At 38.7% G+C, this 22,118-nt stretch overlaps 1 protein-coding gene across 12 annotated transcripts in view; it reads left to right on the top strand.

The window, feature by feature from the left end:
• The window catches only part of syngap1b (synaptic Ras GTPase activating protein 1b), a 180,468-nt gene that overhangs the window by 131,321 nt on the left and 27,029 nt on the right, over window positions 1-22,118 (top strand). For 10 of the 12 annotated variants that reach the window (XR_003594217.1, XR_003594216.1, XM_028007690.1 and 7 more), the window contains 12 exons: window positions 940-1,061; window positions 7,815-7,968; window positions 8,219-8,317; window positions 13,666-13,905; window positions 14,694-15,029; window positions 15,110-15,254; window positions 16,997-17,141; window positions 17,282-17,518; window positions 18,321-18,522; window positions 19,433-19,635; window positions 20,215-20,413; window positions 20,793-21,383. Coding sequence is in view for 10 of the 12 variants with exons in the window: in XM_028007690.1 (XP_027863491.1) it covers window positions 940-1,061; window positions 7,815-7,968; window positions 8,219-8,317; window positions 13,666-13,905; window positions 14,694-15,029; window positions 15,110-15,254; window positions 16,997-17,141; window positions 17,282-17,518; window positions 18,321-18,522; window positions 19,433-19,635; window positions 20,215-20,413; window positions 20,793-21,383 (2,673 nt within the window). In the remaining 2 variants the exon portion in view is untranslated. The remainder of the gene's footprint in view (window positions 1-939; window positions 1,062-7,814; window positions 7,969-8,218; window positions 8,318-13,665; window positions 13,906-14,693; window positions 15,030-15,109; window positions 15,255-16,996; window positions 17,142-17,281; window positions 17,519-18,320; window positions 18,523-19,432; window positions 19,636-20,214; window positions 20,414-20,792; window positions 21,384-22,118) is intronic. The other 2 variants (XM_028007713.1, XM_028007670.1) reach the window with 2 other exon arrangements.

Genomic DNA, 22,118 nt, shown 5'->3' with positions numbered 1-22,118 from the left:
TAGACGGTGCATTAAAACAGTTATGATATTTCCATCCGTTGTATCAGTGAAATATGAATGTGATGGTACTGCGCCTAATCTTGATTGTGCAATAAAATGGGACTTTTCTAAAAATAAACTGAAGACATATGTGAGATTAGAAGTTTGCATAACACTTTAGTGGCTTGCGAAAGTGTTAAATCTGCTTGGATGTTTTTTACATTCTGTCACATTACAACTACAATCTTCATTGTTTTTTTATTGGTATTTTATGAAGCAGAAGGATTTTTTTTTTTACAAAAGAACACATTTATTTGTACTGAGCCTTTCTGAGTCATTACTATGTTACTGTAATCACAGTTTCAAATGTTTTGGTGCTTAACTCCATGAGATTTACACGTTTAGAGACTGAATTTCTTTGCTCTTTGCTCAGTCAGATTGGACAGAGAGCATTTGTGACTTTTCAAGTTTTGCCACAGTTCCAATTGAATGTAGGTCTGCTTTCAAGAAAATATGTTGTAGTTTGTTTTCCTTACATGTGGTTTAACCAGTAAGAAAGCCCATGCAGGACAAACTGTCCTAACAGATATTTTCATGGTCCACTGCTGCCCACTACAGGATCTCTGATGGCATTGCAGGTCTTTTTTTTACCAACTGGACAGTGCAGCAGTGTGATTTCTTTTATTAATAAACTTACTGTGTGCTTTCCCTCCTCATGTGTCCCATTTTTTCATTTGTCTGCATTTGATTGTGCATAACGTCTGACACACACCACTTTGACCTTGCGCTCATCTGACGTTTAAACCAAACCCCACCTGACCACTGCGTCCCGTTCCTCACCTCTACATCACTCATCTGTTCCGACATGTTCGCGCCACCTCGCTCGTCCTCCCTCTCCCTCTCCATCTGTTTGTCCCTGTCGCATCATCATCATCATCCTCCTCCTCCGCCACACTCCAGAGTTTCCTCAGTAAGAGGTTGAAGGGCTCCATCAAGAGGGCTAAGAGTCAGCCGAAACTGGACCGAACGAGCAGTTTCCGCCAAATGATCCTCCCCCGCTTCCGCAGTGCCGACCAAGACAGGTCAGTGAGAGAGTGAGAGAGATGCAGGTTCAGGTGTGTGGATGTTCTGGATGTGTTTGACCACTGCTGTACACAGTCATACCTGTGCATGACATTTTGTTTTTACCTGCTTCAGTCTTTTGAAGATGCTTAAAATAGTAACATTTGTTTCTGATAAACAACATTTGGGCAAAACTTTTGTTTCTTGCTTGGTGTCACAACAGGTCAATAGGTTTGGTCCTGAGATGAGTTTGCATTCAGACTGCAAAACTAATCAGTCAGAGAAGTAAGAAACTAGATCCCTTTTTTCAAGACTTTTATTACCAGGTTCTAAAATTAACAAACAATTCCAGAGTTTTTCGGCGTTAAACAAAGATGAAGCCAAAATGGAAGCTGTGTGAAAAACTAAGCACACCCCAGGAATCTTTTTCAGCATAATTGTGGCAGAATATTGGCCAACTCCTAATGTCCTACCACAGCATTTCAATCAGACTGGATGTGGACTTTGACTGTGCCATTTTTCAGCCATCCTGTTCAACACATTTGCTGGAATGTGTTTTAACCCTGTTCATGGTTCAGTTTGGGCCAGGAAGCAGCTGTAGATGGGAAACTTCTCTGCTTTGGTATGCAGAGAAGTTAACTAGTCGTGTTTCTATCAAACATTGCACTAGGAAAGGTTGATGGAAATGGTCAAATTTGAGATAACTTCTTTAATTTAGTAAAAGGTTTTTATTTTTGCTTGAGGTGGCGTTTCTGAAAAAGAGTTAATGCGCTGAAGGGTCGATGGAAAGACATTCGGACAAATTCTGACGTTTCAAATTTTCCCATTCACTGGTGGGTCTGTGCCTTACCAGAGACTCAACACTAGCCTAATCCTCTAGTTTCTTTCCATTTTTTTGAGATTTATTGCAACCTCTGCATGCTGTTTATTACAGCCCTATGTGGCATCAAAATCTGATGAAATTGTGCTTTGAGTAGTAATATTGATTCACTACCAACCAGTAGATGGAAACATGCCTAATTTGCATTTCCCTTTCCTTCTTTTTTGCTGAACATTTTTGCTAACATACTTTATTTCTTTAACATTTGACATGCTGGCTGAGGCCTGTAGAGTCTCAGATGGAGTCATTAGGTTTTTACCATGTTTCTAAACATTGCAAGCTCTGACTGTGGGGGAATTTGTTGGGACTCCACTCCTGGAAGGATTGGGAACTGTCTTAAATGTTTTCCAGTTGTGAATAATCTTTCCCAGTAGAATGATTAACTTCAGATTGTTTGGTAATGAGTTTATAACCCCCTCCCAGATTGACAGGCAGCAATAGTTCCTTCTCTGACATATTGCTGTTGTCTTTCCACCTTTGTTTCAAGTTAACAGACACCTGTATGTTTCAGAGCATCAAACCACCGTAACTCCATTTTGATAGAGCTGTTCACATTGATGATGCGTTAATCAAGTGCATTTGGTTCCTCTCTCCCCAAATAGTTTAAAAGTTGCAAGGGTGTACTTAGTTTTGTCAACACACAGCTCTTCTGTTCTTTATTCTTTGTTTAAAGCACAAAGCATAATTAAATTAAAATGAAATAAAAAAAATTATAGAACTTGTCTACTAAAGTGGTTGGAGTGATTGAAGTTGAAATACTCCTAAATCAGTCGTGTCCAAATGTTTTGTCGTTTGGTTGAAAAAAGTCCTGCCAAAAATATTTGGAGGTAAAAAAGAGAAAATAAATAGAAAATATTTAAATTAACAAAACTTACATTGTGAATTTTTATACCTGCTTGACAAATTATGAATGGAATATTTACTAAACCAAAGTAGTGCTTTTGTCTTTTTTAAAGGAGAAAGAAGTGTACATTATTGTCAATTCAAAACTTTAAAAAAGTTTTGCATGTTTGCCTTTGTTTGAGACAAACATTACTTCCCAGTTTGTAAAATCTTCTGTGCTCAACTGAGAAAGAAAATTATCTATTTTCAGCTATAAGAACAGGATCCAGCTGGAACTTTTTTTTACTGTATTAAGCCAAGTTTGTGTAAAAAAACTGGCTTTGAGTAACTGTTGCTGGACAGATTAAAAGTTAAAAAAAAGTCCATCTGCATGGACTGCCTGTGCTTTTCCACCATTCTTATTTGAAGTCAGGAGCTGCACAAAATTAGTACGAGAGCTGCAAATGGCCCCTGGGCCGCAGTTTGTATAAGCCCGTCCTGAGTCCTTTCTGGATGCATTCACTGTAATATTTAAAGCTGTTTTCCTTTATTCACTAAATATATATATAAGAATCAGGTTTGAATGAGCCAATAATCACTAACATGTCATTTTCTGGTATGAGAGAGCAGATGAGTCTGGTTGCATGTTCAATGAGAAAATAAATTCACTTTCCACTCTCACTTCAGTATCACTTTCAGCTGAAATCATCACTGTTTCTCAGTCAGCGCGATGAAGGAGCTCTCTCACCATGGTAACCAGCAGTCAGCCATAATCCTTGCTGTACAGAAGGAAATGAGTTAGTGGGAGATTTGCTTAATTACACCTCCTCTGGATCCTGGACAGACGTACAGCAGAGCAAAGATTCCTCAGCAGCTCAGGGAACATGAATTTAATTCTGCTGGACTAGATGCCTCTCAATGACTACAGAGAAATGGGGGGGTTATTATTTGATTTTAGTTTTTTTTTTCTACCGTAAACCACCCACATTCAGATGAGAAGCAGCCAGATAAAAATAAATAAATAAAAGCTCAAAGTCTGTAAGTTGCTATATGATTCAATCGAACGCCAGATGAGAATTTTACATTTGGAGTCAAACTTGAGGCCAGAAGTGAACTCAACTGAAAGCTCCAGCTGTGAAACAAGGATCTGCCAAGACACTTTTCAGCTTGATTTATTCCCCCCAGAAGGCCACTGAGGGGACAAAACGACCAAATTCTTGGTAAAATGAGCTTCTTGTCACAATTTCACAACTTCTGGACTACTTTTGGTAATATTTTTTAAAGATGTTTTTGAAGTTTTTTTTGTTGTTGTTTTTTTCTCATTTTGTTTTTTGAGGTCTGACCAGCGATTCTCAGAGGCGTTAATATTTAGAAAGTTCAGAACTTTGACCCTCTTTTTTTCTGAAATTATCTTTTTGATACTCTTCTTTCAGCAGCAATATTCCCAGCAGCAAAGTCTTGCATATTAGGCCAATTTAATTCGAAATGTTGACACCCTGTCGGTGTTGATGAAGACTGTAGGAAACTGTTTGCTTGGCTCCAATTCACCTATTTTCTGAATATATTTTAAATGACACGATAAATCTAACCAGAGAGTGAGGAGCGCTGGTCAAATATATTTTAATTAATTGACAACTTGCAGGACCCAAACACTGTGTATGAATTGATTAAATCTATGTACTTTCCTCTACACTTCACAGCAGTATTTGTTAAGGGTACACCAATTTATCGTCCCAGCCGATTTTCAGGATTGATTTCCATAATTTTGGGAGATCGATGATCGGCCGATCCTTGCATGTGAAGCCAATATTATCCCTTAATCTTATCCACATCAGCAAATTTTGTTTTGCATTTGGCCAACACTTCAGACACTCAAAAGTTACATGTCCTTAATTCATGAAACTAAAGTTGCAGAATGTCTGAGTCGGTATTCGTTGTGGTAATCATGTTGTGTTGTCTTCTTGCTTACTGAGTTTTGCTCCACCTGATCTGATGTGTTGCAGGTATTTGAAGACATATTCCAGCTGTCTCTGTTTTGAAGTGTCTCTGCTGAGAGCTGGCTCAGTCCTCCGTTTTTCCTCCAGCTCTCCTGCTGTTTCTCCAATCCCTTCATGCTCCCTAGTCTGCACGCATCCTCCTCTTCACTCTTCTTCCTTTCAGACTCTTCATACTCTCATATCTTCCTCTCTGAAGAGTCCAGTGTTTACATAATGATCTTAATTTCCACCGAGAGGTCGTCTTTACCCCCATCCCCCTCATTCTCTCACATTTTGTCATGACTTCCTCCAGTCTTTCTCTGCTCTCTCTGTCCTCCCTTCAATCTGACTCATTCTTTTAGGTCTATTTTTATCTCTCCCTCTCTCCATGAGCCTCTCTCTCTCCCCGGTTCCCTGTGCGATCAGTGCTCCAGTGATGAACGTTATGATTGGGTTTAGGCACAGGCAATCGTGGGAAAAGTGAGCGCAGAGCCGAGGATTTAGGTTTTCTTCATCTCCATCCTTGTTTTTTATTTCTTCTCCTGGGGGGTTTTCTTGCTCCTGACCAGCGCTCCTCACTCTCTGGTTAGATTTATCGTGTCATCATTTATCTGTCGTAATGGATATATGACTATCAGCTTCTTCTGTGTGTGCATGTGTGCACTATAGTAAAGGTGAGCACAATGAGCGGTTTGAGTGTCTGTTACTGCGAAATGTTTGCATAAATATGTCAGAGGACTGATTTTCTTTCCTAGAAATCATTTCAATATATATTTTCTCTAGAGCATAAAAAACTGTAGAAGAAAAATAGAAAAATTTGCGAGAGAGTTATGGCATAACATAAAGTAACAGCATGAGATTATATTTTCTACAGGATATTCCTTTGAATTTAGCTAGTAAAGTTAATCACTGGACCTTGTTTCTTTCTGCACAGCCTGCAGCTCCCTGGTGGAGCTTGAAAAGCAGATTTTCACTTCATAAATCCCATTTTGGTGATAATCTATGCATTATCTTAAAGCAGCAGTGCAAGCAAAGCAGCAAATCTACGAGTGGTAAAAAGTTGTTCTTATACAGTCATGTGACACAATATTTATGGCAAAAGTTCATTTTCATAACTTCTGGAGTTCTTTTTTCATTATGATTCAATGTTTTATTTTGAATTATGAAGAGAGGATTTACATTTTTTCTGGTATGCATTAGTTTTTCAAAGAAATGAGTCCATCCTTTATTGGAGTTAAGAAGGAAAACAACACCAAGGCTTAGCTAATTAAATAAAATGATCATCATTAGTGTGAGCACTGCGATAAAAGCTGGAGCTTTGGTGTTTTGCTGCTCTAAACCCTAATAGTGTGTAGAGCCATTTTCAAACTATTGGAAGTTCTTGGTTGCACTAGAAGAATGATTATTCATATGTGGAAAACATTTTCATTGATTCTTAGGAATGTCCCAGCTTATTAACAACAAAATAACCAAAAGCTTCATCCACACTCCACACGGCTCAGTTAGCATGTAAAATTGTAACGGTAAAGACTAAAAAGTGAAGAAGTGTAGTCTGTTTCCATCTTCTCTCTAAAAGGAATGTGGCAAAACAACTTACAGATTGCAAACTTGCATCTGAAAGAACTACAAAATTTCTGGAATTATGTCCACGGTTCAAGTAGAGATGTTTGGACGTAATTCACAGTACAATGTTTAAAAAGATCTAACAGCATATCAGCTTGAACACCTGATGCCAGCTGTCAGGCATGGTGGTAGAAATAATGATTTAGGATGGTGGCATAGCCACAGAATCTCAGCTTCCTGCAGTCATTGAGAAGATCATGAAATCTTCTGAATACCAAAATATTCTAAATTTAAATGTGAGACCGAACAGGACAGAAATCCCAAACAGGAAATGTACAATAGAAAGGCTGAAAAAGACCCAACCTGATTGAAATCTGGTGGAAGGAACTCAAATGATCTAAGCAGAAACAAATGTTTGCAAACCAAATTTCTTTAGAAATGTGAGAGACTGATAAACTCAAAACAACTATTAAGGTGTTTCTGATAAAGTTGATTATACAAGCTGTTGATTATACAAGCTGTTTTACAAGCTGTTTAATCATAAATGCAACCTCAAGATTGCAGCTATTATTGTTTTTGAAACACAAAGCAGCCATGTTGCATTTCATTGCCAGGGTTGGAGAGAAACGTCACACTTTGCACGTCAAAGTTTTGACTTCAGGAAACCTTTTAATGTGATTTTATCCAAACCGGGGCTAAAAAAAATTATCACGTTAGAATAGAAATGGGATACAGCTGAAGAACTCTTCTTTAAAAAATGCATTTTAAAGTCTGATTCGGAATTCGTTAAAGCCTGTATATTATTAAATTATTTTTACATTTCTCTCCAAAAAAAACCAAACTCTGATGGTGTAGATACTAAATAAGAAATTCAAGTCAATTAAGTTTATTTATATCTTGTCATCTCAAGGCAAATAATTCATTGTGTTAGGCTTATTTATAGTTTTTTTATCTCAATCTCTTAATGCAGTTTAAGATTATAATACATAAATTATTCAAGCGGGTTTAAATTAAGTATGATTCTAGTTTCGTCTGCACTTATCCTATGCTATATTGCATTGATAGTCAATTAAAATTTTATTTTTTACATGTTTTATTTTCTAGATAAAGAGAACTTCTGCAACTTTAATATTAATAAGTGTTACTGAATTGAATTTAATATGAATGTAAAATAACATGAAAGTATGTTTGAATCTGAAGAGCTGTTACATTATCAGCCTCATTCATATCCCATCGAGTTTGAAATGCAGAAAAATGTAAATGTTGTATTTGGTTTAAAAGAAATATCTGCATGTGCTACCTCCAGTCCTAATGGATTATTTGGAAAATTATGAGCTGGTTTCCTTCTATGAACTGGTTCCGTGGTTTTTGATTCAATAGCAGTAAGATAAAAAGAATGAAATGCGTTTTTAATGTTAGAATTAACATATAGATGCTGACATGAAGGGTTCCTATTGCCGAACCGTGATGAAATGACCTCCTCCCCTTCTTCCCGCTCCGCTCTCACATCTGACTGACTATCTGTCTCCCAGGACCCGTTTGATGCAGAGCTTCAAAGAGTCCCACTCCCATGAGTCCCTGCTGTCTCCCAGCAGCGCTGCCGAGGCGCTGGACCTCACACTGGACGAGGACGCCATCATCAAACCCGTCCACTCCAGCATCCTGGGACAGGAGTACTGTTTTGAGGTGAGAGCTGAGCTGCATGATGGTCGAGCAACGGCACACTCCCGCTTTTAGTGCAGAGAAACAGAAACTGACAAAAACAAAATAAAAGTCTGATGATCAAGGTTATAGAATTTGCATTGGTTTTGTAAAGTTCTCCATCACTTTTTATTAGTGGAAACTGATCAAAATCGAGGTTGAGACATTGTTTTGGCGCCTTAGTTGCTGTCTCCATAGTGACTGATGGCTGTGGTACCATTGGCTATAACCTCAGGTGACAACGGCGTCAGGAACCAAGTGCTTTGCGTGTCGCTCAGCCGCAGAGAGAGACAAATGGATCGAGAACCTGCAGAGAGCTGTCAAGCCCAACAAGGTGAGGGGAGAGAAAGGGATGCGGATGATCCCTGTGTCTGTGTGTCTCTCTCTCTCCTCCCCGTCTCCTGTTGTTGTTTGTTTTCCAATAAGAGCGCACCGCTTCATTTCTCTGTGTGAACTTCATCCCCATGTCTGTGTGTGTCTGTGTCGAGCAATTTAGTGGCGTCTGCAAGCGAAGTGTTAAAGCCTCACGGGGGTAATGTTTCAGGGCGGAGGGTCCCGGTTGCTGTTTTTGAAAAACCACTAATCTGGTAATGTGATTTGGGTAAATTGTGCGCAGCAGGTCGATGTGCACCAGCTCACCATGTCTGTGAAAGCTGATGCTCGCTGATACCCAGCAGCTGAGAGGAGAGGAGCGAAAACAAGCCAACATGACTGATTCCAGGAGTTTCTCACGGCTCTGTGGGCCTCATGAATGAACCGGCGCAGTCGAAAGCTTCCCAGATTGGGATCTTCACCTGGGTGTGTGGCATTTAAGCTTCTTGAACACTTAAAAAATTGATTGCACAGCACTGGAAACATATTAACCAGTAATTTGTAATTTTGATCTAGCAAATATCTCAGTACACTTGCAATAAGACAAAACTAACTTACAAGTAACTTTTCAGCAAGATTTGGGAACTTAAGTCAGCTGATTATTTCACTGGGGAAACTGTCTTGTTGTGAAATAATCTAATTACTACTTTTTAATCAATATCAAGGAATTATTGCCCCTAAACAAGCTCTTCTATCTTGCTGAAAAGTTACCTGTTAGTTAGTTTTGTCTTATTTCAAGTATACTAAGATATTTGCACTGAAAACTAGAGCACAAAAATACTTGGGAAGTTTTGTGTTTTTGCAGCGCAAAGCTTTTGTTCAACACAAGTGACAGAGGAATGTTGATCCAGCAGACCAGCCTAGTGCTCAACGAGGAAATGACAGACTAATGTTGAAAACTCGGACGTTGTTTGCATCATCCAAAAGCTCAACTATTATTATGTTCTTTTTTGTAGTATTTTATATTTCCCAAATAGATATATGATTGCTCTTGGAGATTTGAAACATGTAATGAACTGAAATGTTCAAGTTTTGAGTCTCTATTTTCTTCATAATCTCCTTCTAGCTGGACTTAAATATTTTTTTAATGGCCCTAATCAGTAGTTCTACAAAATTGCTCAGAGGTCTGTAAAAAATATTCTTTGGACTTTGGTTGCTTTTTTGTCCTGCCGAATTTGCCATGTTTACTCACAGCACATTTTGTTTTGTCTTGGGTTTTTTTTTTTTTTTTAGTTTTTACTCCAAAAACTAAAAACCTTTTGGAGTATTTTTCTAAGTTGTGCTTATTACTTTTACTGGAGTAATTTTCTTACAAAGTAATTTTACTGTTACTTAATAGTAAAATTACTGGATACTCTACCTACTGTGAGTAACTTCACTGAATGAAGAACATCTTGTTTTAAGGAAAATAATTACCAGACACAGACATACACCTGGAGTTTTTATTCAAGTTTTCTTTGAAAGAAAATGTATTTTATTTTTTTTTCTTTATTTGCCTGATTTAGTTGTTTTATAATTATTTTATTTATTTTGGTCCTTAGAATAACAAAATGTCCACATAACTTTATATTGTGGTCCATCTGGTGATGTAATTTTAAAATCTTAAATGATAGATGTTTTCATTAGTTACAGTAGCTGAATAGCCTTTTATCAAATACATGTTTACTCTTACTTTAGTCATTTCCTGGATAGCTACATTTTACTTTTACTTGCGTAAAAGGAAGTGGAAGTAGTGCTACTCTTACTGGTTATGATCCATGAAGGCGTAGGTTGTTATGTCTGGAAGCTTACGGATGTCTTATTTTTGAGTAATAGCTGCATAATTAAATGCAGAGGATGCAGTTTGCTTAGATCAAGCTGATTGAGTGGAAATGTAAAGCTCACACTTGAATACAAAATTTCAGCAGCAGAGGTTAGCATGGCTTAGCACTGACCAGCAGAAAGCAGCTACACTGCCACATTTCCTGCTGACGTTCAGTGAGTTTTGTATTACAGGTTGCATTATTTAGCATCCATTTGGATTGTGGTAAGAAGATGAAGTATCTGGAGAGAAATCATGCTAAATATTGAGAACATGCAAACTCCATGTGAAAAAACCCCACAACCTTTTTCCTACAAGCCATCAGTGCTGCCAACTGTTCCACTATTAAGTTAAACTATCTGTTTATTTAGCAGAAACAGAAATTACACCTGCTGTGTTTTTGTTTTTGACTGATTCCGCAGCAAAGCCAAATGAACTTAATGCTGTGTGTGGTGGAAGTTAACATCTGCTGATCATGTTATATTAAATGCTTGTGAACTCTCACCAAAAGAACTATTTGGGTTACATGTACAAGGTTGGAAGTTGTTTTCTACAGCTGCATCAGAACCAGACTTTGTCGTCCCTTGTTTTGAATCCCTTATCCTTGGTGTAAAACTCAAGTGTTGTCTCTGCCTGGCAGAGCTTTTCACTTGGCCTTCTTCATTATTGATTGTCCTACAAGCTCTCTGTATTGTGCACAATATATGAATAAACCAGATTGAGTGATTTCACCTGACAGTGTTTGGTAAAATAGTTTTTTCCACAACACGTGCAATTGATGAAGTTGTGACTTTGGACATCCTGCCGCTGTGACACATCTTTGACAAAACACAAAACAATTATTAAATAGAAAGTGGCACTATCCACAGGTAATTAGAGGAGGTGGTTATCATGAAGACTGGATGCACTCACATAAAATGGTTAAACAGCCATTTGCAGAACTCCGATGACAGGATTTTTCTCTGCTAAAAATAGTGGAAAACATTTTGTTGGAGTCCAATAGAAAGGAAAAATGCATTTCTCTCATAAATCAGGATTTTACTGATCTGAGGATGACAGGGCAGAGAATGAATGAGTGATTTCCTCTGTAGTATAGTTTATTTTCATTGTAATATTTTAAATTGAATTGTATGTGTTTTATGCATCATGCAGCCAAGAAGTGCACTATTAGCTGTTCGTTGTTTGTTTTTGGAGGTTTTTTGTGCTTCTTAAAGATGTGATTTTTGTGCTTTGATTCTGAGCTTTGTTAAAAATGTGACTCAGATGAATCTCAGCTGAGTTACAGAAACATCAGCAGACCTGTTGTGTCCCGATTGTTGCTCAGCTGACATGCTGCTCTGTGTTTCTCTTTATATGGAGCTGGTTGCTGTGATCTGATTCTTCAGGATGGATTTTTATTACCAGGTGTGGTTGGGCTGGACCAGCTGGGGCAAATTTAATTCTGAATCTCAGCAGGATTTACGAACATAAAACCACCTGCTGCTCCAGAGTCAAATATCTAATCTTTTAACATTTTATGAAAGAAACTGATTAATCTGAATCAATTATTAATTGATTATTTCTTAAACTAAACACATCATCTGTTCATGTGAATCTTTAGGCATCTTTTTGCCAGCAGTCTGTCACAAAAGTCAAGTTGTTTCAATTTCTTGCATTGAATTTGTGAAAAACCTCAAAGATAACACAGTCTAACAGAGAGGAAACAATATTTTAGCTCCAGCAAGGTGACCTCCAGAGAAATCTTGGCTGAAAACTGACAGCAGGGTTATGCATCTTATGGCAGGACTTTTTTCAGTTGTTTGTCTGCATGTGGTGAGGGAGAAATCAGCCAAAGTCCAAAGAAAACCTGAAAAGAAGAAAAACTGGATCATGACCACTTTGAAGAGATTACAACAAAGCCTTTGAAACAAAATGTTTTTTTACATGGAATTAGAGTGGTGTAAAACTTTTTTTTAATTCTGTAGAATATTCAAAAATAGTGAAAAAAAATAGTGTTTTCTGCTGAAGAAATAAATTAGTTTGATGCAAGCTGATTTGGTGGATTAAACGATATTAGTGAGTCTTTTTGTTTTCTGAGAATAAGGGATCCTGATATTTCCTTTCAGTTTGACCTTGTTACAGTAATTTAAATACTCTAATGCGACTTCAGACTCTGAAGAACAATTGTGATTCTTACTTTATCCCACTTAATCAGGAGGCGTCAGTTCTAATCCTAAAATCTTCAAAGTGTGCACTTCAACAGCTGCTAAACTGGATCAAACTGACATGAAATCAAAGCAAAATACTCAATCATTGTTCTGAACACAAACTGCATATTTTTGCAGCTCTGACGTGAAGTGCTCCCCGTGCAGTGAGATCATATTTTCATCCTCACATCTTTAATTGAACTATTCTCAGCACCAAGTAATAGCAATAATTTCCCTGCGGATCTGATAGTTGTGCAAAATCGCCCTGTGCTTCCTCCTGTCGGTTGTTAAAAGTGAGCACACACGTGAGACATGCGGCTTCGATAGCGTCCAGGGACTGGAGACAAATTAAAGCTGTCTGAGATGAAACATCACGCGAGCTGGATGTTCTCCGTCCAGATGCTCGGGCCGCAGGGGGCCTGGCTGAGTCACGGCACTCTGAGGATCCCTAACGGATGTTTTCCCAGATAAATCTCTCCCCTCCTACGCCTGAACATTAGGAGTCGTGTATCTCAGACCAGACGTACCAGCAGAGCGAAGGATTGCCATTATTCTTTTTAGCGTACCTGACTTTGATTCACTTTGGAAGTCTTTTTTTTCTTTTAAGCAGCCATGTTTTAGTAGTCAAATCTGAGATATAAAAGAAAGATGGAAGCTATGCGACGATTTCAAGGCTGAGAACCCGCTCCCATACTGGTTTCTCTGTTCTGGCAAACTGAGACACCAGATGCCCAAAAACATTCAAAGTCACGGGTTTGGAAATAATGATGCCTCTCGTTTGACACCAGAGATAAAAGAGGACAAAACCCGGTGGTTGTGAAGATTGTGGCATGTGTCGGGTTTAAAATGAGATGCTGAATAGGATGAGGCTAACGACAGTGATTCAGCAACCAGCAGGCCCCTCTCTCCTGCAGCAGGAGTTGTCAAATATAAAACACGCTTTGTGATCATGATAAGAACTCACCACGGAAGCATAATTACCATTGTTTGTGTCTTTGTTGCACAGATGAAATGCAGGATTTTATTTTTTTATTTTTCGTCATTTGTCTTTTGTGTGTCTATCATGCAGTTTAATGCCTTTGTGTGATGAATTTAAAGCTGCTTTTCAACTTCAAGACAAATCAGTCATGTCTCTCCTCTGCAGGATGACCTGCTGCTGCCCATTATTCACCCTCTCCGTCTCCTCTTCTCTGTCCTTGACGTATTTTGTTGCATTTTTGTATCTTTCTCCTGACATTGTATTGACAGAACTGCAAAGATTTTTTTTAAAGCCTATTATTAAGTGATGTAAACTGCGTTTGAGCTGGTTTCATCTTCATGCAGGACAATAGCCGGAGGGTGGACAATGTGCTGAAACTGTGGATAATTGAAGCCCGCGAGCTCCCGGCTAAGAAGCGCTACTACTGCGAGCTGTGCCTGGACGACATGCTGTACGCCCGCACCACCAGCAAGCCCCGCACCGACACCGTCTTCTGGGGAGAGCACTTTGAGTTCAACAACCTGCCGGCCGTCCGCAACCTTCGCCTTCATCTGTACAAAGAGACGGACAAGAAGAGACGGAAGGTGACCGGCCGATCCTAGCAGGGTGGAGGAGAATTTAGTTTGCAAACTAAATATTTTTACTAATTTTACAAAAAAAAATTATAATGGATTTATGTCTCTTTAATAAAGTTAATAATAATTTAAATACACATTAAATATTTAGTTAGATGTTTAACTTTACACTAAATATTGTTCTCCAAACTAAATATTTAGTTTGCAAGCTCTAAATAAAGTTAGCAAGCTAAATATTTAAATTCAAAGCAAATGTTCAGTTAAACTAAAATGCTAACTAAATATTTAGCTTCAATGCAAATAATTTGTTCCAAACTAAATATTTAGTCTGAAGCTAAGCCTGCTTATCAAATCTTCCATTTCTGAACTAAATATTTGATTTGCCAGCTAAATATTTGTCTTGAAAATATTTTGAAACTAGATATTTATCTTCAAATATTTATCAGTCAGCAATTATGGCACCCATATTTGGTGATTAAATATGTAGACAGCAAGCTAAACTAAATAATTGCCTTGCAAAATAAATATTTGGCTTCAAACTAAATATTTAGTTTAAATCAGCAAACTGATTTAACCAATTTGTTGCTAAATATTTAGCTTCAGTATGAATATTTATTTGGAAACTAAATATTATGTATTTACTTCCAATGTTTAATATTTAGTTTGATGCTAAGATTTTGTAGTTATAACCATAAGTTACAATCATAATTCTTTTCCAGTTTGGTGTTTATTTTTTCCCTTCATCTCTACAAATACAGTTTACATGCTTATGAGTATCTTTTCTGTGTATCTTGAAGGAAAAGAGCACATACTTAGGATTGGTCAGCATCCCCATCTCGAGCATCACCGGGCGGCAGTTTGTGGAGCAATGGTACCCAGTCATCCAGCCCAGCGTTCTCACAAAGGGAGCCGGCGTCGGAGGAGGGAAAATTATCAACGCGTCGCTTCGCCTCAAATCCCGCTTCCAAACCATGAACATCCTGCCCATGGAGCTGTACAAAGAGTTCGCCGAGTACGTCACCAACAACTACCGCACCCTGTGTGCCGTGCTGGAGCCCGTGCTGAGCGTGAAGAGTAAAGAGGAAGTGGCCTGTGCTTTGGTGCATATCCTGCAAAGCACGGGGAAGGCGAAGGTAAGGGCCACCGCTGTTTGCAGAAAGCTCAGAATCAGATTGAGGAGCAACGGTTGACTGCAGTCCTCTTGTGTCTGCAGGACTTCCTGTCTGACATGGCCATGTGTGAGGTAGACAGATTTATCGACCGAGAACACCTTATATTCAGAGAGAACACTCTGGCCACCAAAGCCATAGAAGAGTACCTCAAACTGATCGGACATAAGTACCTCAAGGATGCTATCGGTGAGTCGACCCAGCCATATCTTTCATTTTCCAAATCATAACTGAAAAAATTTTTTTCAAAACTCTTTGCTCAGATCAGCTAAAACTTGTTTCTTTACTTAATTTTTATAGCCATAAAAATAAAAACCATAGGAAATATCTGTTAGCACTACTGAGGGGAAATCAATCATTTTTAGTCTGAACATAATAGTATAAAATGACTTTTTTTCTTTCTTTCAAATCATATTCAGGATTATACAAATTTTATTCATATTTTAGACATTGCAAACAAAACTTACTTTTTACCTACTTACCTAAGATTAAAAACATGTATTAGTCTTGATGAACAATAACTTTCTTTATGTAAAGAGGAAACATTCAGTAATAAGAAAAACAATAAATTTAATCAGCAAGAGTAAAAAATAATTCCTAAATATATGAAGGAATTATTCATATTTTCAAAATTTCAAAATAAAGTAAAAAAGGTGAGGAAAATTTTTGAGAAGTTTCTCCTTTTTAGTTCTGATAACCAGAAACCTTCACTATTTGTCTAACACATTTGATGTTGTTTGATAACATGAAGCAGGTATGAGAAGATGGAAAAATGTAGGCTATGTTCACAAAGCAGGTCTTCCAAATTTTTTGTTGAAATCTGAATATTTTATTTATGTTTTGCGTGGTCTTTTGTATTACTAATTAGACTTTTGAGTGAACGGCTAAATCCCCAAAGCAACCCGCATTCACAGAAGTATTGGGTCATCCAGAGTGCCTTAAAAAAGTCAGACATAGGCAAAAAAAACAAAAAACGCAGATTTGGGTCACATTTGCTTGCTGTGTGAACACAGCCTAAATATTTCAGAATCATTGGAAATGACTAATGAAACAGTAGAAGAAGAGCAAATAAATCTAAAAGAACAGAGGTGGAAAATCCAAGTCTTGTTGTTTTTGATGCCAGATCATCCTGACAACAGCAAAGCTCTGAACAACCATTTTGTGTCTTCTGTCTTTCTGAATTATTCTGTGATCGTTTTCTAATTTTTAAAGTTAAGCTGTTTAGAGAAAACTCTGGCAGCATGAGCACAATTCTCCTGCTAAACCCTAAATCTGTTCATCTCTCCCAAACATCAGGAGCATAAACTGATTTGATGAGTAAATCTGATTCATGGGAGGGCATCATTTCTGCCTCAGTTGAATCATGTGATACATAATAAGTAGATTTTCCCCAAGCGTGGTTTATGCAAAGAACTGTGACCTCGGCATTTAACCCATGGATAAACTGGAAAACCACACACACTCAACCCAACGGGTAATAAACCAGGAACAGCTGAAGCGCTCGGGGAACATTGAGTTGCCCATTGAGTAAAAAACCAAATTTACATCTACATGTTTAATATACAGCTTAATACACATGTTAGCCAAACCCATATGTAAGACCTAAATCAGTTTCACTTTGTGCCTAATGGTGCACTGTGTCTGTTTAGTGTCAAGCATAACCTTGACACTAACATTTTTACAGTTCTTAGCTGGTAGGTGGTGCTTTTATTTTCAGCATTAAAGAGTATTTACTACTCAGCATTAAAGTTAAAATGATTGATCAATACTTCTTGAAACAGAAAAGAAAAACAAGCATTTTACTTTTGCAAAGGGTTGGGTTGCAGAAATGTTTGATTTCTGATTTATTTTCTGTAACACTTGAGCATTGGTTGATGCTGTTATTTAAAATAATAACTCTGGACTTGTTATAAATTAAATGTCATCTGCAGGGGAGTTCATAAGGGCCTTGTATGAGTCAGAGGAAAATTGCGAAGTGGACCCTATGAGAATACCACCCTCTGTGTTACCAGACCACCAAGCCAATCTTCGAATGTGCTGCGAACTGGCTCTCTGCAAAATCGTTAATTCCCATTGGTAAGCTCCTAATTACTGCAGAAATAAACAAAGTTATTTAAAAAGGTTGATGGGCCTGCAGATTTACTTTCTCCTAGCGAGCCGAAGAAGCAGCCATGATGTTGCTGTTTGATTCTGAGATGCATGTTTTGTCCTCACAGTGTTTTCCCCCGTGAGCTAAAGGAGGTTTTTGCGTCCTGGAGAGTGCGTTGTGCCGAGAGGGGTCGGGAAGACATCGCTGACCGCCTCATCAGCGGATCGCTCTTCCTGCGCTTCCTCTGTCCCGCCATCATGTCCCCGTCACTTTTCAATCTCACCCAGGAGTATCCCGACGAGCAGACGTCACGCACGCTCACTCTTATCGCTAAAGTAGTGCAAAACCTCGCAAACTTCTCCAAGTCAGTACTACTTCAGTTTTTAAAGAAAATGTGAACTTGTAACTATGTTTGGCCTTAGAAAATGCAACCCTGAGTTCAGACTAGGCTTGTCATAATAACACATTTTGCTACAATAAATTGTCCCAGTAATTATTGCGATAAACATTAACACTGTCATTTTGGAGAACATTTTCACATAATAAATTGATAATGATGTATTAATCTAAGTTCACCCTCTCAAAGATCAATAAACTTTTAATCAAAGAACACACCGCAACTGGAAGAAATTTTAATTATCCAAAATAAAACACAACAACCAAAACCATTAAATAAAACGGAAATAAAAAACACACACAAGCAAAGCCATAAAAAAATGGATTAAGAATATAACTTATGGTTATAACTACAAAATCTCTTTGTAAACAAAATTGCCCTTCAAATAATATTAATCATCAGAATGGAAATTATTGAGCTCATTTTAATTTATCATGCGATTAACTGCTTACTGCGACATGCTTAAAGCAAGGTGATTCCTGACTTAGAATTGAACAAACTAAATTTATTTTGTCTAATTATTCTTTGCTGTGGTAAGTTAGCCCACTTTTAATTAAGTTAAATTATTTCACCTATTATTGAGTATAAACCCATACTTGAATTCTCATATGACATTTCAGTACCACAATACAGAAGAATTCAGAAGATTACATTCAAGAAATTATGACACAAAGAAAAAGAACCTAAAATCCCGTTTTACATCATTTATTCATTAAATCTGATTTCACTCCTCCTTCTTCTCTGGTTTCTGTTTCTGCGCCTCCTGCAGGTTTGGCAATAAGGAGGAGTACATGTGTTTCATGAATGAGTTTTTAGAGATGGAGTGGGGCTCCATGCAGCAGTTCCTGTACGAGATCTCCAACCTGGACAGCGTCAGCAATGCAGGCGGCTTTGAGGGATACATCGATCTGGGCAGGGAGCTGTCTATCCTGCACAGCCTCCTGTGGGAGGTTATGGCTCAGCTCAGCAAGGTGAAACTTTACCAATGTAAACTGAAGTCAAACGCTTAATATCTCAAACAACAAGTTCTTACATTTTCAGAGCAGGGTTGTATTCCTTTGTAGTATTTGCGCTCAAAGCATCTGCTGTCTTTCAAATAAAATCTGGAGGTTTTTAATAATCTATTCAGGCAGCTAAAAAAGTCGTACTGGAACACAAAAATATACATTTATGCAAAATTAAATACCTCAGACCTGACATATGTGATTGAATATTAACTATTCAAGGAAAAATATGAATCCTATTTAGTTTATATGCAGACGACACAGACTCACTCACAGGAAAGGGGGAAGGAGAGGAGGGAAGACATGCGGCAAATATCGCCGGGTCCAGGAGTCAAACCCGTGACGAGGACTGAAACATGGGTCGCGCTATCCCCTACGCCACCACGGCACGCCCAGACTCACTCTTTTTAATAAACAATTGTTTGCAGTAGAAGTTAATTAGGGAATTATGTTATTCCTACATTGTTTTTTGTGTGGTTAGTTAATAAAAAGATTTTTATTTACCTAATGTCTTTGTCCTGCATCTTACCAAAACCATAATAAACTAGCTGGAACTGAATCACCAAATTATTTAAATATTGGTTTTGGCGATACCAATATTTACTTGGTAAACTTCCCAGTTTTGCCTTGTGCTAACAACACAACCACCCCTAACTTTAGCCTCAAAACGTGGATAAACGGATTTCCGTCCCACATCATTACTTTCAACTTGAGGTGGTTTGTTTCATTTTTTGTATTTTTTCAACACTACAACATATAAAAGTACAAAGAAAATGTTTGTTTCTCCATATGACTTAATTGATTTTTTTTTTTAGAAATTAAGAAGCCACAGCTTTTTAGAAAAGCTTCTTTGACTTTCTGAAGTTTTATTTCACAGGATGCCATCATCAAGCTGGGCCCTTTGCCCCGCCTCTTGAATGACATCAGCATGGCGTTGCGTAACCCTCACCTCCAAAGGCAGCCGAGCCACCAGACGGACCGGGTGCAGGACAGACAGTCGGACAGGCTGCTGTCTCGACCAAGCTTTAACCGAGGAATCTCGTCAGAGTTCCAGAATCTCATGATGAGGGATTTAAACAGGTAGGAACATTAATGCAGGACTGTCCACCATTATTTATGAAGACTCGAGGAAATCAAAACTTTGGTCAGCTTTAGAAGAAGACGTTTTATTTATATAGCACTTTTTCAGCAACAAGGGAGTTTAAAGTGCTTTACATAAATCAGAAGGAAATACAAAAACAACAATACAAGCAAAATATAAGAAAAAAGAGAAACTACGCTTTAAAATGTTCTGGTTGTTCCAGTCACTTTCAGGAGGATAAGTGATTTCAATAAGTGATTTCAATGATCCTCAAACAGTCTATAAAGGAGCATAATGTTTATGATTTGATGTTACATTATGTTGCTTATTTTTACCGGTTCTGTGCTTTTATGGAAAGATTTTGCAGTAAATTGGACCTTGGCTGCTTTTTTCTTTATCGGATAAATGTTCAGGACAGATCAGAACCAGTAACTCTACAGGAAGTGGCCATTTTCTCCATCAGTCTAAAGTTCATTTGGTGACACTAAACTGATTCCATATTTTTTTCCAGGTGTTGAATGAATATTTCCTGCACACTATTAAATACAAATTTGGCTTTACTCCCTCTTGTTATCCAGCTCCATAGACATCACTCGTTTGCCTTCCCCTACTTCCACCGGAGTGGTCATGCCATCCCGTGCCCAGCTGAGCTTTCAGGACCGCGACCACCCTCATCGAGCCTCCAAAGACATGTTCTACGTTTCGCGGCCGCCCCTGGCCCGCTCCAGCCCGGCGTACTGCACGAGCAGCTCGGACATCACGGAACCAGACGCTAAGGTGAGTCCGGTTACGCTGAACCAGGGGAATCATCATCCCATCCGCTAGTTTCTCTCTCTGGTTAGTGAAGTTAGTATGACATGCATGTTAGTCATACTTGACAGAGTCTGCCATCGTGTTACTGAGGCTCTAGTTTATCATGACATTTGCTTTTTTCCCACTGATTCACCATGCAACTCATCCTAGCGGTATTTCCTGGGAAATACTTTCAGGCATTCCGATTCCCTGACAGACCTCGTGGTAAAAACACCCGCACCACCCTCACCCATATCATCCGTGCCCACCTAACATTTATTATCAGGGGGCGCATTAGCCTCTCATATCCCTTACTATTTAGGTTGTCAGTGTAAATAAAAGCGTATCTATGATGGACCTCCAGGATTCCCGAATGAACAGCGTGTCTAACCTGCAGTCGGTGGACATGCTCAACTCCTCCCAGGCCTCCATCGCCGGTATGGGCAGCTTCGGTGGGCTGAGCAGCGGAGGCGGTGGCGGCCTGGGGTCGGGCCTGAGCAGCCAGCTGCGGGCCGGTGGGAGGTTGTCAGCTGGCTCCGGCGGCTCCAGCATGTCAGGCGGCCTCCGGCTGAGCCAGCTGAGCCAGATGGGCACCACCACCGACTCGCTATCCCAGCAGCAGCAACACCAGGCCGCCGCCATGCGCTACCCGCTTTCCTTCCAGAATCCTCTCTTTCATCTGGCGACGGCTGACGGGCCACAACAACAGCTCCATCACCAGCACAGCCGAGCTCAGCCCCCAGCGCCCCTGCTCCTGGCCCCTGACGCCGAGCCCTCTCACCAGGCCTACATCCCACAGTTCGCCCATGGGGGGTTCTCTCGCAGTGAGGATCTGTCCACGCTCAGGACCCGGGATGGTCACCTGGGCCAGCCCAGCATAATCCACTCGCACAGCTACAGTGACGACTACAGCAGGGCTGACTACGGACGCAGGCAAATCTCCATGCATATGCAGGTAAAAGTCCTTAAATCAGTATTTTTAGATGTCTGGTGACATTGTGTAATAGTGCTACCAAGGTTGCTGCTAACAATTATTTTAGTAATTCTGTTAAATATTTTTGCCAATCGATTAATCTGACAAAAAAATTATCACATTGTGTAGATTATTCATTTAACTACTTAAGCTTATTTTATATTATCTTGGAAATTATACATTAAAGGGGCAGTATTATAAGAAAGTAACTTTTTTGATCTTTACATCATGTTGTAATGTTATTCCCTCATCAAAAACATACAGTACAGACCAAATGTTTGGACACAACTGTGTGTCCAAACATTTGGTCTGTATTGAGTACAGACCAAAAGTTTGGACACACAGTTGTGTCCAAACCTTTGGTCTGTACTGTACCTGGAGTGTTGCCTTGACTTTTTCATGCAGTGCTCAGTTAAATTTGAGTCGTTCAGTGCAAAAGCACAAATTATTGTCAAGTATTTTTATTCTAGTTTCTACTGCAAGTATCTTAGTACATTTGAAATAGGACTAAAATAACTTACATGCAACTTTTCAGCAAGAAATATGAACTTTTTTATGTCAAAAATTCCTAAATATTGATGAAAACGTACTTGTTGCATTTTCAGATTATTTCACTTATTACATGAAAGAAATAATCTGCCAATGCAACAAGTACGTTTTCATCAACATTAAGGAATTATTTACTTGAAACAAGTTCATATTTCTTGCTGCAAGGTT

The sequence above is a fragment of the Xiphophorus couchianus genome, chromosome 3, assembly GCF_001444195.1.
Source record: "Xiphophorus couchianus chromosome 3, X_couchianus-1.0, whole genome shotgun sequence".
Classification (NCBI taxonomy): Eukaryota; Metazoa; Chordata; class Actinopteri; order Cyprinodontiformes; family Poeciliidae; genus Xiphophorus; species Xiphophorus couchianus.
This window is presented reverse-complemented; position numbering and strand designations above follow the sequence as displayed.